This window comes from Chelonoidis abingdonii, chromosome 9, assembly GCF_003597395.2.
Source record: "Chelonoidis abingdonii isolate Lonesome George chromosome 9, CheloAbing_2.0, whole genome shotgun sequence".
NCBI lineage: Eukaryota > Metazoa > Chordata > Testudines > Testudinidae > Chelonoidis > Chelonoidis abingdonii.
This window is the reverse complement of record NC_133777.1, coordinates 19,440,979-19,458,437: the sequence shown is the minus strand read 5'-3', so window position 1 is coordinate 19,458,437 and position 17,459 is coordinate 19,440,979. Positions and strand designations below refer to the sequence as shown.

The 17,459-nt window shown below is 42.4% G+C and overlaps 1 protein-coding gene across 2 annotated transcripts in view; it reads right to left on the bottom strand.

Annotated features, from left to right (window-relative positions):
• Positions 1–892: 892 nt before the first annotated feature.
• MYH11 (myosin heavy chain 11) overlaps positions 893–17,459 on the bottom strand; it is a 99,307-nt gene continuing 82,740 nt past the window's right edge. Inside the window, exons 30-42 of one of the 2 annotated variants that reach the window (XM_032793410.2) lie at positions 17,235–17,387; positions 16,527–16,775; positions 16,036–16,248; positions 14,906–15,118; positions 14,006–14,167; positions 11,991–12,119; positions 11,255–11,343; positions 10,760–10,883; positions 10,310–10,518; positions 8,240–8,348; positions 6,227–6,399; positions 4,606–4,638; positions 1,413–1,499 (exon numbers count right to left, since the gene is read on the bottom strand). In XM_032793410.2, the coding sequence (XP_032649301.1) occupies positions 4,614–4,638; positions 6,227–6,399; positions 8,240–8,348; positions 10,310–10,518; positions 10,760–10,883; positions 11,255–11,343; positions 11,991–12,119; positions 14,006–14,167; positions 14,906–15,118; positions 16,036–16,248; positions 16,527–16,775; positions 17,235–17,387 (1,848 nt within the window). In that variant the 3' untranslated portion in view covers positions 1,413–1,499; positions 4,606–4,613. Of the gene's footprint in view, positions 1,500–4,605; positions 4,639–6,226; positions 6,400–8,239; positions 8,349–10,309; positions 10,519–10,759; positions 10,884–11,254; positions 11,344–11,990; positions 12,120–14,005; positions 14,168–14,905; positions 15,119–16,035; positions 16,249–16,526; positions 16,776–17,234; positions 17,388–17,459 lie in introns of both variants that reach the window. The other variant, XM_032793408.1, reaches the window with a different exon arrangement.

The following is a 17,459-nucleotide window of genomic DNA, read 5'->3' as shown; positions in this document are numbered from 1 at the left end:
CAGATCAGGGTTGGAAGGGACCTTAGGAGGTCTAGTCCAACCCCCTGCTTAAAGCAGGGCCAATCCCCAGACAGATTTTTGCCCCAGATCCCTAAATGACCCCCTCAAAGATTGAACTCACAACCCTGGGTTTAGCAGGCCAATACTCAAACCACTGAGCTATCCCTTTCCCCCCATCCTGCATGTGGAGGGCCAATTCGGCAGTAAAGCACTTTAGATAAAAGCACTATATAAAAAAAACAAACAAACTTTTTTTTGTTCTACAAATAAAAGTGCACACATATTTTAATATCAATAGTCTTACCTTTCTAATGTGATGGATGTGCCCTCTGTCCCCCACCACAGCAGCCACAGAGCTGAGGAAGGAAGGGGGTCTCTCCTCAGCAGCTAAAAGCCCTGCACGTCCCAAATTTCCCCCCCCACCTCTTCTTATCCCACTGCCCCCTCCCACCTACCCCTTACTCCCCCCAAGGCCACTGCCTCACTTTACATGTGCATCTTCTCCAGGGTCCAGGCGCCTAATTAGTGGAGCCACACCTGTGCAGCTCCACTAATTAGTTGGATGGCCCTTCATTCTCTTGTGTGCAACTGCCCAGGTGCGCACCTTAGAGGGAACTATCCGCGGACCACCTGAATGGAGCTTGCAGACCACTGGTCCATGGACCACAGTTTGAGAACCTCTGTGCTAAAGAATATAAAGAATTAAATGTTGAATTTTACGTACAATATGACTGTTTTCAAAAAGGTATGTGAATACTAACAAGGTCAACAGCAGCTTAAGTTCCTTCTTAGTATATCAGATTGCACCCAACTGATACTTAGAGAATACTTAAATGTAATGCTTTATAACCTTTTATTTAGTGTTTTGTGTCTGAAGTGCGTATAAAACAATAACAAATGATACTTTATTTTTGAAAAGTGACTGAAGACGGCACTTCCATTTTGTGACCAGTGCATCAGGGTGTAGCATCCAGGAAAAGAAAATGCCTATACTGTATTAATTGAATAGTAAGACAAAGGGAAGGGTCGGCTGGATTAGGAAAGGATTAGCTGGCCAGTGGCTCTTTCTGTAGCATAACAGCATGTCTACGTCCATCGGGATTTAAATTGACTCGCTTGAATTTGCATTTCTGACTAGGTTCTCGAGGTGAATTAGTCAATGTAAACCTTTTCAAAATACCTTTCTTGATAAAATAAGTGTTTGCGACACCTAAAACTTCCATTTATACATTGGAGAGAAGGCAGCTGTGCTCTTATCATTCCCATCAGAGTGGGTGGGTGTGGCATTGGAACTAAGTTGCCTTATGCAGTGCTAAATATTGTCTTCTCTTCCCCCTTGCTGCAGTGTAGTTTGCGAGCGTGTTTATTCGCTGGCTTTTGTTCCATTGAAATCTCCATCTCTTGCATCAGCTTCCTCTTCTGAACCTTCTGCATTTTCAATTATTCTTCTGCCTCCAGATCTACGGGAGGGGGCAAAAGATGCTGGCTCATTTCCCCTCCTGCAGTAAGAAAACAGGCTTTAGTTTATTTAAACTCTTTACAAATTAAGACTGGACTAAGTGTACAAAGCCCAGTAACTGCATCGGTGGGACTGAGGATCGTAAATGCAAAGAAGTCAGGGAAGTTATGGCTTCAAGGCAACTTTCTGCAGCCCTTGTTGGTACTTTGTATTGGTGTCTATGGCTGGGTGGGGCTTGTGAGTCCGTGTAACATGGGACTGTAACTGGCTTTCTGACATTGTGCATGCAAAATCACAGCCCTGCTGTAGCTATTGCACTTGTTTGTTTTGAAAAGCCCAGTCCAAACAGAGACTAAGTAACTGATTTTGCACATAAAGGAGTGGTGTTGTGTGACTGTGAAGGAGGGGACTGGAAATGCAGGTACCTGGATCTAGCAGCATTCAGGACTGCATCCTTGCTGCCAGGGGAAGATTCAGAGGGATTGCCCTGGATTTCTGAACAGAGCATGAATATGCCCTTGCAAGTAGAGATTACTGAAGGCCTTTATGGTGTTGGAACTGTAAGATTACAGCTGTTTTTCTGCAGTAGCCACACGTTCCACCGCAGAGGTGCACAAGTGTTAAATCTTTTCTGTCCTAGTGAATGAAGAACTGCCCTCTGCTTGCTTTGTAGGTAGGGACGGGAAATTGATTTGTGTAGAACAGTGAAGCTCCCACTCCCTGCATGCACACCCTTACGGACTCTACCACTGTGCACAGGAGTGGAGTGTCACTCATTCAGCAGTGAGCAGTGCACACCTTCCTCCCCAGGGACTACATCCATGCCTCTCGTGAGATTAATGGGATGTGCTTTTCGCAGAGAAGCTCACTGAATGCACTTTCTTCCAGCTTGCCCCTTTCCCCTACCCTCCATAATCTCACAGCCATAGACCAAGCATGGAGAATTCCCGCACCCCTCATCCTAGTTCCACTGGGGGGGCTAGAGTATAAGAGGGAGGGGCGAGAGAGAGAGGAGAAGAATTGAGGCACTGCAAGTGGTAGTTTAGAAGTAAAAACAGCTTCTCAGCCACAGTGGTGTTACTTCAACATGACAGTAAAATTGCTAGTAAAATGGTGGTTGCTATCTCTTTCCCATTGTTAAGCAAACCTTCTGTAAAGGCTTGAGAGCTCAGATATAAGCAAGGAAATTCATGATCACTGAACAATGTGCAAAGATGACTAATGTGAGGCTAAACATCCAGCTACTCATGTTGGGGTACAGCAATCATGCCAAAATACTTCAGGTTTCTTTTTGTCCTAGCAAAAGTCTGTCAGTTTCACTTATATCAAAGCCACTAATCATCAAGCCCAAAAATCAATCTACTGTAATGGGTAAGCATGTAAAAATGTTAGCTACAGCAAGCAGTTAACTAGCCAATACAACCTAGTTTGAGAACTAGTTAGTTATCCTGTCACTGATAACATGCAATGTAAAACAAAGGAGGGCATCCATTTCTGCTCTACTACACACTTGGCAAACAGCTCTCTCTCTCCTATACAATTTGTCTTAATCTGCAATATTTAAGATTCACTGCTACTGTTTAAGATATGGAAGGAAGCGGCACAGGCTGAGGGACATGCTGGCTGCCCTTCCTGCAGCCCGCATTGACCTGGAGCGGCGAACTGCAGCCAGGAGGAGCCGCGATTGGCTGAAACTGCAGACGCGGCAGATAAACAAACCGGCTCGGCCTGCCAGGGGCTCTCTCTTAACAAGCGGCAGCCTAAGTTTGAGAACCACTGCACTAACATACCATAGACCAAGCCCTAGTTTACATATGTAAATTGCAATAACGGAACTGAAGTCCAGGTCGTTAAATTGGTACAAACCCCTATATAATGCTTATTTCAGTTTAGCTTAAATCATGCTTCTTAAACTAATTTGGATATAAGCCAGGTTTATATTTATTTAAGAATGTCCACACAGTCATCTGTACTGGTTTACCTAAAATCAACTTTAAATCACACCATTAGATAAACTGGTGCAACGTTGTATGTAGACAAAGGGAAAATGTTATGCCAGAGGTAAAGCACCCCCATGTCTACTGCAAGATGAAAAACCCTTGCAAAGCACTTCGTTTAGTTTGTATTTCACTTTCCATTTAATTTAGTTTTGAATAAGCACTACTACACCCCAACCACAAACTGTGTAGCCCTGTACTAATCACATGCAAATATGTTACATTGACTTAAAGGCAGTTGCTAGGACAAAATGTCATCTTTAAATATTTGTGTAATAAGAAGAGAGCCCCATATTTGTAAAAAGAGAAGATCCACAAATATTACAGAATGCTGTTTTCTTAGCATCACTTCTGCAGGTGTAAAGTAAGATGCTGTTTAGCTTAAAGCATCAAAGCAATACAACTTCAGTAGGGTATTCCATGCGTTAAACAGCAGTGACTCCATCCTATGTCAGAACATGTAGGCATGCCTCATAATGTATACAAATAGCTGCTCTATAAGTATGTATAGTAGCTATTCAATACAGGCATATATTGATGTGCTTTGGAGGGAAGGAGCTTATCAATCTATGATTAGATCGCTTTGTATGGCAGTCGTCATGCAAATAACTTTTTTCCAAAGCACATGTAAGATTAAATAGTCTTACTAACTGATTAAATTAAAGAATTCACCATATGAAATGTGCATTGGTAGTACTGTGAAATTCTAACATGCTGCAACATCTCTGTTCATATCCATTATGTGCCTTTAATGTTTTCAGCTGTTTTAATTAATCAAAGCTATATTTTGTTTGCAAAACTTCCATGTTTAATTGGGACTTTAAAAAGTGCAAGGAAGACTATTTTCATGCAGAAATTAAAAAAAGAGCAACTCATATGTCTTCTGTCAGCAGAGCTTATGAGAAAAGTGAGAATGCAATGTTTGCAAATCCATGTCATAACAAAACCTAGCTGTAAGAAAGACGACTAACTGACAAACAGCTGATGGAAAAGAGTTATTGTAATATTTGTCTCCTTTGATACAACAAATTGATGACAAGATATCCAAGCCTTCACAGTTTGCAGAAATCTCACATAAAATTTACTTGGGCAAAAGGAAAATGGAAATTTGTGCACCACAAGCTAGCTGCAAAGTTGAAGGCATGATACCTGCTTAGTCACTGCGAAGGTTCCTGTGTCCCTCTGAAACAGAGATAGAGAGTCCCGAGCAGTTATGCTAAGCACATGGTCATTATCACTTTCAGGTAAGTTACCTTCAAATAATTAAACAAAGTACATTATAGCATATTCTTAAAAACCCTGGTGAGCAGAAGTGAGCCTTAGACTGCATCATGAATATGTATTACCCATAAATCTAGCAGTCACTTGGACAATAGCTGGAAGGATTTGAGTAGGCAGATAGTTTAATTTTTTTTTATTAAAGAGCATGAACTAAATTTACACAGGAAGATGTTGTAGGGGCAGCAGTTTCCCTTTAACCAATTGGTCTCTTTGTTCATGCCACTGGCATCACGGGCTTGACAGCTGTATTAAAGCTTAGGAGTGTTAATAGAGCTGCTTGACTACTGTATTTGGCTTCTTTTATTTAATGAGAAAACAGAAGTGGCTAGTTTGATACTTTTCTCAGTTACACAGTGAAACTGAAACTCTACTGGTCAATGTGTGAAACAGGGAGGCAACTTTGGACAAGTGTCACAGGGTGCATGTGCTTTGCCTTTGCCCTGGTTTACACTACAAACTTACGTTGGTATAATGTCGTTCGGGGGGGGGAGTGGAAAATCCATCCCCCTGAGTGACACGATTATACCAACCTAACTCCTGGCCTAGACAGTGCTATATTGACAGGAGGGCTTCTCCTGTGGCCATAGCTACTGCCTCAGGGAGGTGGAGTACCTACACCGATGGGAGATGCTCTCCCCTTGGCATCGATGGTGTCTTCCCTAAGCGCTACAGCATCAAAGCTGCATGCTGCAGCACTAAGTGTCAACAAACCCTTTGACTGTCTACAGAACTTCAAGTCTCTGAACTTCAGGAGTATCACTTTAGTCATCTCTCCAGTGTGTGTGGGGTGAGGAGGGACACGTGAGTAGCTTCAAGAGTGCTAACTAGTACTGCACATAATAAATATCATGGCAGGTAGGTCCATCAACAGCTACTAGCCAAGATGGTCAGGGATGCAACACCATGGTCTGGGTGTCTCTAAACCTGACTGCAAGAAGCTGGGACTGAACAACGGGACAGATCACTCAATAAATTGCCCTGTTTTGTTCATTCCCTCTGAAGCACCTGGCATTGGCCCCCTGTAGGAAGACAGGATGCTGGATTAGATAGACCACCCAGAATGGCCATTCTTACATGTTCTTAATATCACTATCAAGGGTCTCAACAGTCTCTGTTGGCCTAACTCAGCTCCTATTGCAGCCAATAGGCATTTTATCATTAACTTCAGTGGGAGTAGAGGTAATTGAGTGCTGAATGCTTTTGAAACATCTCACCCCTGAAGGGTGAAATCCTGGCCCTATTGAAGTCAAGAGTGTTGCCACTGACTTTGGTGGGGTCATGACTTCATCTCAAGTCTTTGAACCAGGGGTAGCATTTTTATTATGGGTGGATTTATCATTGGGCGGATGTGGGGAACCCATAACTCTCCAGCATCAACAGGGTGTTTCTTCTTAACCAAGTTTCTTTCCTCAAATTCTGCTACAGTTTAGAATTCTAAATCTCTCATTAGTGGACAGAAAAGAGCTAGTAAAAAACCAAGCCACCCTACCTGAGTTTGCTCTTCAGTGTAGCCATCTCCCGGCCCATGGCCTCATTACTTTCAGCTGCTTCATCCAACTCTCTCTGCAGTTTCCTGCGATTTGCATTGATGCGCTGGGCCTCTTCCTCAGCCTCTTCCAGCTGTCTTTTCAGTTGTTTTACTCGAGCGGTGCTCTTATCAGCCTGAGCGAGAAGTAAGAGGAATGCTTAAGAGTTTTGACTTTCCTTTAAAGAGATCAGAATGTTTTACGTTCCTCCATCTGCACCCCTTTATTCACATTGATGTACTTTCCGGACTCTCTACACCTGCAAGTAGCTGCTGTGGCCTCTATTGTGACATCCCAGTAGGATTAGCTCTGCTCTTTTGGACTGCATGTATTTGATGTGTGTCAACTGAAATTAGCACGTTAGGTTCTGGGATGAAGAGTGGTCCCTGTATAAAGCTCAGATGGCTACAAGAGGCCAGTTGGGACAGGCATCTGAACCCAGTAAGTTATAACCCAGTGCCCAGTCAGGCTGTTCTGGTTGGCAGGACCAGTGCCCTGGCAGTCGGTCATTGCCTTGGTATGGAGGATAGAGAATCTTGTTGTCAGGCATGAGTCTTGTTAAAGACTTTACAGTGAAAAAAAGCTGTTTTCTCTTCCACTGGCAAATGTTCTATTTGGCAGCCCCTGTGAGGGTCCTGCTGACTTGCATTCACAGTGAGGCACAACACGGCGTACTATGCCAGAGTTGTCCTGACTCTTTGGGAGACACTGCACCAACAGTCTCATTAATCCAGAGTACAGAGTTCCTCCCCCTCGGGCTAGGAACCAGAGGCCCTTTCAGGCTGAGATCTAGGCAACTGGTTGCTCTCTCTCAGCCTAAACCCTTCCTTTGAAAGGCCTGCTTCCAGAACGAGGCTCAGCTGCCTTCCCTGCCACCTTGGACTCTTTTGAGCCAGAGCTGGTGCGACCCTAAAAACCTCTCAATGCCAACTGGAAGAGGGTTGATTGTTCTATAACAGCAACTCCTATCAGGCCTGACAAAGTTGCTACACTTAGCGCACAGTTTTCATAGTATTTGTCTATAAAGAATGTCATTGAGATCTTAAATGAAAGCCAGGATAACACTGGTCATTAATATCATTGTGAAATATATATATAAGGAATTAAAAAATATTTTCCAGTATATACATAAAGTCTGAATCCAGGCAGGTTGACAAACAGGTTTTTGCAAGACAAGGGATGTAGATTCGCCCCTCTGTCTTGGTTCACGTGTACATTAAGCATTGTAAGCCAACACAATGGAAACTCCGTTTGCATTCAACCTCAATATGAGGATGTAAAGTCAACATAAATTCAGCACATCAGGGAATAAAGTCGGAAGATGGGGGTGGGAGGAATCATCCTGACTCCGGTAATCAAAAATTTGGGAGGATATAAGGAATGCAAAAGGACATTGCTTTATCCTTCACCAAGGCAGCAAAAAGAGCAGTGCTTTTTGCATTTATGAAAGAGGGCTCACAGCCAGTGTGGGTGGAGATACTCTCGCCTAAAGGCAAACTACTTTAGACCAGGAATTAGCCTGTTAAAGATGAGTTTAGACTCTAGGAAGCATTATACTTTTTGTTCTATATGTACCCATTTACGTCTCCATTATTATCCTTAGTAGCTTTTAAATCTTTGATAATAGAACTTACGCTTGCCTTCACGATAACCTCACAGCACTAAGATGTACTTATTAGGAGCTGATCCTCACTTGAATCCAACAAGCTAGTGTGTATGCTGTCCCTCTAAGGAAAGCAAACCTGGTAGGACTTGGGTTGGCATTTGCCTAGCACGAGCCTGCATAGAGGTCTGTGGAGGCTGGGAAGGCAGTGCTTGTGTGGCCAGAGGCAGCTGGTGTCAGGGAGCTAAGCTACAGAGGGCACAGACAAGACTACTTCATGCTAGAGGCAGGTAGTGCTGAGGTGCCTCACAAGCTTGGGTATTCACAGCAGCCCTTTCCTCCCCTGCTGGATCCCCATCACATGGTGCATTACCTGATCCTTGTACTGTTCTGCTTGTTTTCTTTCTTCTTCAACCTGCAGCAAGACCTCTTTCAGCTTCTTGTCCTTCTGGCGCAATGTCTTGGCTGTGACCTGCTTCTCTCTGCAAATGACAGCATGACACTGACTGATCTGGAAAACGGAGGACTGTTAGGTGCACAAGGCTTTTGAAAACAAGCATGAGCGATCCTCGTACTAAAAGCCTTCCTCAGAATAATGCTATTGACTTCTATAAAAACTGAAGGAAGCAGCAGCTTCTCCCATAGTCAATTCATTATACCCCTGTCCTATGTGTGTTTCTAGATGTGAAAGCAGGGAGCATTTGCCCGCCCTTGTATCTTTGTATAGCCATCTGCCACATTTCTAATGGCTGGAGTTTTGTTTTGGTTTTTTTAACTAGTTATTTACTAGTTTAAAACTAGTTTTTCACTTGCAGCCAAACCCTGCTTCTTTAGTCAGAAAGTGAATAAAAATGAGGAACTGCAAGAGCGTTTTCCCTCCTCTCAGGTGGCAGGTGTGGAGCAAGTGCACAGCATAGCTCTTCTCCAGCTCAGAGCTTACGGAGGTCTTCTCCAGGCAGGATTGTGGTCCAGCAGATCTATGCATTCTATGGAGCCACTGGCCCTGCTGGCCTATTCACAATCCACTCCCCTTTCTCCATTTATTCCCACTGCAGAGCTTGGCTTCGTCTCATACGAGAGATGCAGTGTTGGCTCATTTGACCTGTCCCTGCTCATACATCATTTCCACTGTGATTTAGGCCTCCTGCTGCCATGGAATGGAGTCATTTACCACCTCACCTGTGCAGGCTTTTGCCATTTAAATGGGTTAGAAGAGAGAGTTAAGACAGACAGCAGCCTGGCTTCTTATCACGGGCAATTGACAATGGGCTGAGTATTCTCAGATATTTACTTTGAATAATCTACAGTTCTCAGAATCACACTCATGTCCGAGATAACAGCTTCAGTGAGAGAAGCAGAGGCTCTGGCTTGATGCAGGCACCAACAGCGCCCACAACAAGCAAATGCAAAGAGTCCAAAAGTGACGACGGTGCAGACCCACGCCCCTGACCGCAATCCAGCACAGTTTGGCAGCTAGTCAGCTATTCTGCATTGGCGGTGCAAGGAGGTTGGTAATTACTGCATGTGCACAAGAGGCCTGAAATGATACCCAGTTGCATCAGCATGTCTAAAGGGCCAAGTCCAGCCCCCAACCAGAATAAATGGTCTGGTCCTGGTTGCACTGAGACAGAAGGAATCTTTCCCTTTGTCCTCCAATTGCAAAACTCTGCTCCCTCCCCCTGCTTAAGTGCTATTCTCAGCCTGGGAGGAGGTAAATAGAATCAGACAGCCATGCACCCTAACAGACAGAGAACTCCCTTGGAGCTGAGTACCACGCTAACTAGACACCTTTGCAGAACTTGCTGCCCTGCCAGTGGAGTCAAGATCTGCCCCAAAACAACAGGACTAGCACTAATGAAATGGTCCTGCAGCCAGTGTAGAACGTAAAGGAGTTACCCTCCTTTACCAATAGGTTTTCAGAGCAGTTTCTGTAGAAACCTAGAGAATAAGATGTTGCATCTAGGGTTTTTGGCAAGCCCATAGAATTCTACAGCAGGGAAACTTTTTCCATTAAATTCTAGAAGGTTTTTCAATAATAAATTCTTCCCAAAGCTGGCCCTGTGCAAGCTTTTGATAAGAACCAGTCATTTTCCAAAGAAACACTGCTCGTGTGTGTGAAACTCTTTACCAAACCTTAATGCCACTAATAGACTCCTGGAAAACCTTTAGTTTTTTTGGTATTTCATGTATTAAAATGGGGGGTCAATAGGTGGACCGTGGGCCAAACCCGGACTGCCAGACACTTTTGAACCAATAGTGAAATCTTTTTATTTACCTATTACCGTTATTGGTTTTTTTGTTTTATTTTCTCTGAAATCTGGAATTTGACTATACCTCAACCAAGAAATTTGGACCTTGACAAAAATAACAGATGACCTGTATTAGAATCACTCAATAAAAGGATGGCTTTACCAGTGAGAGATGAGTTGTAGTGTCCAAGTACCTGGATTCCTGTTCCACTTGCTCCTCAAGCTGAGCAATTTTGGCCTCCAGAGAAGCAATTGTAGCCTTAAACTTGGACTTCACAGCTCCTTCCATTTCCAGCAGTTTAGCCTTCAGCTCTTTGTTCTGCCTTTCCAGTTGCTGCCGAGCACTCTCATTCTTCTGTGCCACTGTGCGCTCTGTTACCAACTCATTATTCAGCTGCTCTGACTGAAATATTTAGGAAAAGCATTTTAAGAATCTACAGCTGTTACCTTAGGCTTGGGAAAAGGGAGTTAGACCAATGTAATATAAAACTTAAAGTCTCTTTCTGGGAGCTCTCTGAAGGTGTGTTCAAAAACAAACACACACTTGGATGAGTACAGACACACACACACACACACACACATGCATTAATAATACACACATACACCCTACACCCCTCTTATAGACACATTTGAATGGACTGTACCTGCTGTACTGCTTTCCTGAAGCGATCACTCATTGCCTCCATATTACCTTGTTCCTCTTCTAGCTCTTCCTCCAGTTGGGAGATTCTAGCTTCCAGGCGACGTTTCTCATCCTGGAGGCTAGTCCTGTTTAAGTTTAAATTTGCAAAGCCTGTAGTTTTTGGTTTTGAGCAGTTGACCATGATCTTGCAACACACTGGAAGGTGCTGAAGACTCATGGAGAACCAGGAAGTATTTTTGAAATGAGTCTACCTGTGCTGCCATCTTATTTATGTTACTAGAGACCTCACTTGCCCTTTCCTGCTGGCTTTCATATCTATGAATCACTTATAAGCAGACCCATTGATTTTAATGAAATTAGCCACGTTTGTAGCTAAGCATATGTGTATGTGTTGGCAAGATTGGAGCTACAGATCGCTTTTCAGGACATAAAGATTGGCTACTGAGAGGTATTTAGCAAGGCTTTGGTACACTTGAAAATAATTGTCTATTCTTACCTCCCAGAGGCAGCATTTGCAAGTTCTTCGGCCAGTTCCTCTTTCTCCAGATCAGCATGTTTGCGTGCCCTTTCTGCAGCAGCCAAATCCTTGCGGAAACAAACAGCCAGTGTATTAAAGAAATGAAGATTGTTAAACAAAGTTCAGTCCAACCATTTAGTCCTATGGTGGTGAGAGACCGATCAGCCATAATGTCTTTTTAAACCCAACCACCGTCAGACATTTCTGTCACCAGAATATTAATTTATGATTCTATAGTCACAGACTAATGGAACAAAAATATGCATTATCCAACCCATCAGCAGTTTGTGTTTTATTGTGCTTCCAGATACAAGAATTGCATCCATTTAAAACATGATGAAAGATGTCAGGAGTACAAAATTATTGAAAAAGTCATAGGGGGTGTAAGAGACAGTACACTTTCTTTTCCATCCAGTGAAACATATCTTCTTATGGGTTAATAGTTTTAAAGGAAGCTCTTGGTACTCAGCAACTCTAAGCGCTGTGGCCCATTTAAATGGAAGTCAAGCACCTAAATATCTTTGAGGATCTGGGCCTTGGTTTTTACTGAGGTCCACAGAACCTGCTATAAGAGATTCTGACTGTAGCTTTCCTTGCACCACAGCCAATATCACTTTTTTTTTAAATGATTTGGTTCTCTCAAGTACAACTCAGTTTTGTTACCGAAGATCCTGTGCAGTCTGCATTCTAGTACTCTCTAATATTCACACTTTACCTCTTGTAGCTGCATAAGTTCTGCTTCCAGGTTCTTGGCTTTTTTCTCATTTTCTCTGGCTGTCGCAAATATCTCTTCTCTTGAGGCACGGGCATCATCAAGCTCTCGTTGGAAGTCCTTCATCTGACCCTGGTTTCAGACAGTTAAAAAGGAAAGGATGGATTTGTATTTGTCAATGGTTATCACAGTTTTGTTGAAAAGAAAATTGGATGAAAACAAAGCAAACACTAATTTCCATATAACTACAAAACTGACCGTGTGAACCCGTCCGCCACACATGAACAGATCCATAATGCACTTTGATCTAGTCTGCTTTGAAACAGGACGGGGTCAACACCCTATGGAACTTTTAGTGCGCAGTTACAGCATCCACCCAGATAGTTAGTACACCGCAGGCTAGCGTGCGGTAGATTTATACCCCAGCTTGCTGCATGCTAACTCACCATCTAGACAATCCGTCAGTGTGATTAAGAGTTGGCTTGTCAAGTCTCAATCCTCCCCTCGATCACTGATCGCTATATACAGCGTTTTTGAAAACAGGCTACTATTCATGCAGGTGCAAATGTGATAGCTGGCTTTTCAAAAATACATAGTGCTATGTTCATGTACTGGAGAGCCAATTTGGAGTCCTATCGCCACATCTGGCCTTTTTTGCTTCACCGCTTCAATGGAACCCTTAGGTTTTCCACAGAGATGCCAATAGCACATCAGTGCTGATCAGTTAGTTGTGGTGACTCTGTCCACTGCGAAACATGGTATTTTTCACTCTCTAAGCCAGCTATCTCAAGGTCACTCAAATTACATTAACTAAGCATTTTGGATCTGGGGTCTTGGTTCAAATGTAGGAGCAGGATTTTATAATTGTACTATGAGAATTAATGTGTGATTTGATTTCATCCTGCCAGCCACCCTTTTTGAATAGCAGAAAGGAATGACAGACCAAAACAATCCTTATGACTGATTATGGTCACTCTTTTGTTTTAGGATAAGTTATAATGTCTACTGTGGTTTTCCTATCTGTATTACAAATTAGGCACTCTAGTTAAATATACATTTCTTTGTTGTAAGGTTTTAGTAAGACACACGATCTTGTATTATATCTCTGTTAAGGAGATTAGAGAAATGTTGAGGGCCTGAAGCCCCAGTGTGAATTGTTTTAGTTAAAAGATTTAGCAAGGCTTGATTTGCACTGTATTCTGCTGAATAGAAAATACTGCTGCCTGTATACCTTTTGAAGGTTTCTATAAGATTGTTTGTGTGAATGAGGAATGAATGCATCAGGAAAAGATAAGGTGTGAAAGCCATCAAAAATGTCCAGATGGTCAAGAAAAAGTAAGAGACTTGGAAAAAAACAGAAGACAATCAGAAAACCTCCATTGTATCCGATGCTAAACATGTTAGCAGCATTGACAACCTCAGAGGTGAGGCAGGCACCAGTGAAGGCAAGACGACAAATAGGAGATAACATGGGAAGACCGACAATAACCATCAAATGATAACAGCAGAAAACCGCAAGATTAACACCACTTAAGAACTAATGATTACAGGATGACATGGCAAAATGCATAGCCTCAAATGGGAATTTACAACTATAAAGCTGGGGTGTTTTGCCATGGAACTCTGGGTTCAGTCCTGCAAAGCCTCGGAGCATTGGATCGCGACTGACAGAGCCCAGCTCCACACTCATGCTCAATCTAACTGGCCATTAGATTGAGCAGAGTCACAACAGACTGGTAACTATAAACATCAACTGGCAGGAGTGTGTGTGTTTGTGTGTGCGCGTGTGTGACTAAAAAGCATATGCTAACTGTTGTATTTTCAATAAATGTGGTGTATTTGCCTTTTTCCCCCTGAAAAGATCCCGTGTGCTTTGCATAACAACTCAAACCCCTCTCTAATATTATATCTATATCTAGCATCAAGGTCACAAATGACAACATCTAATTTCCACTTGCTGTTATATAAGTCACATCAATGGCCCAACAGAAAACTATTCAGTCTCAGGAGCCACAAACCTGTAGTTTACGAAGTTGCTTAATGGCTTCTTCCCGAGCCTTGTTAGCAGAGTCAACCTGACCTTCCAGATCCTTAATGTCAACTTCTAATTTCTTTTTAGCTGCAGTTGCCAAGCCACGTTGCTTACGCTCATCTTCCAGTTCTGTTTCATACTCATGGAGCTAAACAATAGCAAAGAAGATTTTGTTTAGGATTACTGGTACACTTTAGCACACTTAGACACACTTTGCTTACACCTGGCTTGTGTATACTGTGGCGTTCTAGGGGCTTGCCGACAGGTAATAAAAGTTCCAGTAGTTTTCCAATACCACTGACTGCTGAAATAAATTCTCATTTGGCTCAAATGCTGGCGTTCAGTATGGTAAAAAACCAAAGTTTGATTCTGTCCTGAGAGATACATGTGTAGTTGAGTTGGTGAATGGAATATTTGTGTTTGTAGTCACAATATCACCTCTACCAACAAGATCTACATTGTTTGTTTTCCCTTCCAGAATTTCTGGATCAGTTCATTGTCATTAATGATTCGTCCAGGGAAGCCAGGTATTATATTTGGGATCCATCTTTTACTACTTGCACTGAAAGCTTGGGCAGCATTTTAGCCATTATGTCAGAGTTAATAATTCAGGTGATTTACACTAAATGGAATCTCACTGTTAAATCACTATCTTCTACAGTCAGATTCCTTATACTGAAATAGCCACAAGCCATAACACTGCTATAACGACAGCTCATTTTTTAAGCAAAGCAAAATGGTCTACGTAGCTTTTATTCAGCCAAGCACAAGGAAGAAGAATGTTTGGTTCTTATTATCCTGAAGCACTTACTAATAACGGCATGAGCCAGGGGATTTGCAATTAGTTTGAGTAAGCATTTACAGTGTCACTGATAATGAATTATACCTGTTTAAGCAGCTGTCTCCTCTTCTCCTCATTCTGTTCATCTCGAGCTTGCAAGTCTCTTTCAAACTGTCCTTTTAGTGCCTGCATGTTAACCTCCAATCTAAGCTTGGCATCTTCAGTAGCCTGTAGCTCATCCTCCAGTTCCTCTAATTGTGTCTTCATCTCCTCCACTTGCTGTTCCAGGGCACGTTTGGACTTCTCCAAATCATGGACCTTTCATGCAATGAGAAATCAATAGAATGATTACAATAAATAAAAACAATCTAAGAATACATATTGCTGGAATGTGATCGTTCTATAGCATGGGACAAATTGGAATACATGAATGGTGGAGAGAGAATGGATTAAGTTTCAAGGACACCCACAAAAAAGTGGCAAACTAGCCTTTTTTGTACCCTTATAAATCTGTTTGAAAAGGCAAAATTCAGCTTATTCATAGACTGAGACTCTGGATACCCAATGTTATCCCAGGATTCATTTTAGTCTAAACACCTACAATTGTGGAAATAAACCCTTAGTGGTAGTGATGTGATCATGCCACTAAAATAAGAGAGAGGAAGCAATATCCCCTTTCAAATCAAGTTAGCAGTGCTCCTTTTGTTCCTTTATAATTTGTATTTCCTTCTGAAGCTCTTAGCTCACAGACACCTAGTAAAGCCATCATGCTGCTTTGGATCTTGTCACACTCTGCCAAGTCAGCTGAGGAAATTTCTTTTAGCCACAGGGGTAGCTGCTGGCAAAATCAAATCCAATCAATAAATTCAGATTTGCAAATCTTACAACTTGAAAGCTGCTTACTGGGTTAGCAAATACTTCTCAGTCTCCGCTTTAATTTTGTCTCCTCTCAGAAATGAGGCAAATAATCCTCTTCAAGATCAATAACTTTCTGTTGATCAGTAAAGTCAAGACTAAAGAAGGCTTGTAAGTATAATTCATTGCTGAGTCTGTGATAGGCCTAGATGCAGATAGAATTGCTCATGGAATTCTGCATAAAACTTCTGACATTGTTGAATGGATTTTATACTGTGAAGAACTCTCCACACTGAAAATGTAGATCTTGGTGGCGTTAACTATTAATTTAAGTGATTATCCCTGAAATAGTTATATGGGATATATATTGTGAGACTTACATTCTTGCCAACATCGTCCTTGGAGCTAACTAGATCTTCCATTTCCGCTTTCAACAATTTGTTGGTTCTCTCCAGTTCTTCTTTGGCTTCCAAAGCTTCCTCAAGAGCTCGGGCCAAGGACAAAGCCTTTGTTTCTTTTTCTCTAGCTTCAGCTTCTGCTCTGTCCCTTTCGTCTGCATATTTGGAAGAGATGTTTTTCTCTTCAGCTAGCATCTATAAACCAATAACATAAAAATTCTCAGTTTGAGCACAGTAATCCTGTTAAGGCATTAAGTGTAGGGTTTTCTAGTGCATTAGTGTTGTCAATTACTAATGACTACAGAGAAAGGTCCCTGTATATACAGACACAAAATTAATCAAGGCATAAATAATTCAACCTTAATCTTTTTTTTATAACGAGTGGAAATTAACATAAACAACTTACTCTCTGCACTCAGGACTCCCAGCAAAGTTAGGTTATAACATGAAGGGAGTTAACCATAAGCTCATACCTGATCAAACTTCTTCTGCTTTTTCTCCAGGTTGGAAACCAGCTGGCGTTGGTTGTCCAAGTCCACTATCAGATCATCCAGCTCCTGCTGGAGTCTGTTCTTGGTTTTTTCCAGTTTGTCGTAAGCAGCAGCTTTTTCCTCAAACTGCTGTGTGAGCCCTTCAATTTCCTTCTGGAATTTCTTTTTGCCTTCCTCCATACTCTCTATTGTGCTGGTATATTCCTGTAGCTTCTTCTTTGAGTCAGAGAGCTGAAATTTGAATTCAAGGAATGAAACAAGTCTGTACAGCAGAGGCACTCTAAGTTTGCACAACAGCGGGCTGCATATGACATCGTCCAAGGAACCCATAGGTGTGCACCTAACTCACTCAAGCTGACGGCAGTCACTCATCTTTAACATCATGAGGCAGCCTACAGAGGCTATAGGCCCATCACACCAGACTCCATCATGAGACGAGTGATCTTGCACCAAGGTGTAGCCAGTAGTCCTGTGGTCACAGTCTCCTCTGCATTATGAAGAGGGTGGCTACTGGCTGCCCTGTAGAATTCCATAGGCTACAGCTGGTCTACAGGTCATACACTTGCCGCTTCTGGCCTAGTAACAATAGTTCGCTGTCTAATATGTATAGGGATAACTGGAGATCTGAAATCTATGGACCTGTTGTAAAGACTCTGCACTAGAGCTAATGTTCTAACTGTGCCACTGTACCTGTACTGTCAGTGTCGAAATATGTCGCTCTAGGTTTTGTTTTGCTTCTGCTTCTTCCTCCAACTGCTCTTGCAGGCTATTATTTTCCTCCTCCAGCTGGCGAAGCTTGGTAGTTATAGTCAGTTTCTGCCGAGTTTCCTCCTGAAGCAGCTCCTACAGAGATCATCATAATAGAACATGGTCATTTTTTGTTCTTTTTCAATATGTTTTATACAGGTTATCCCA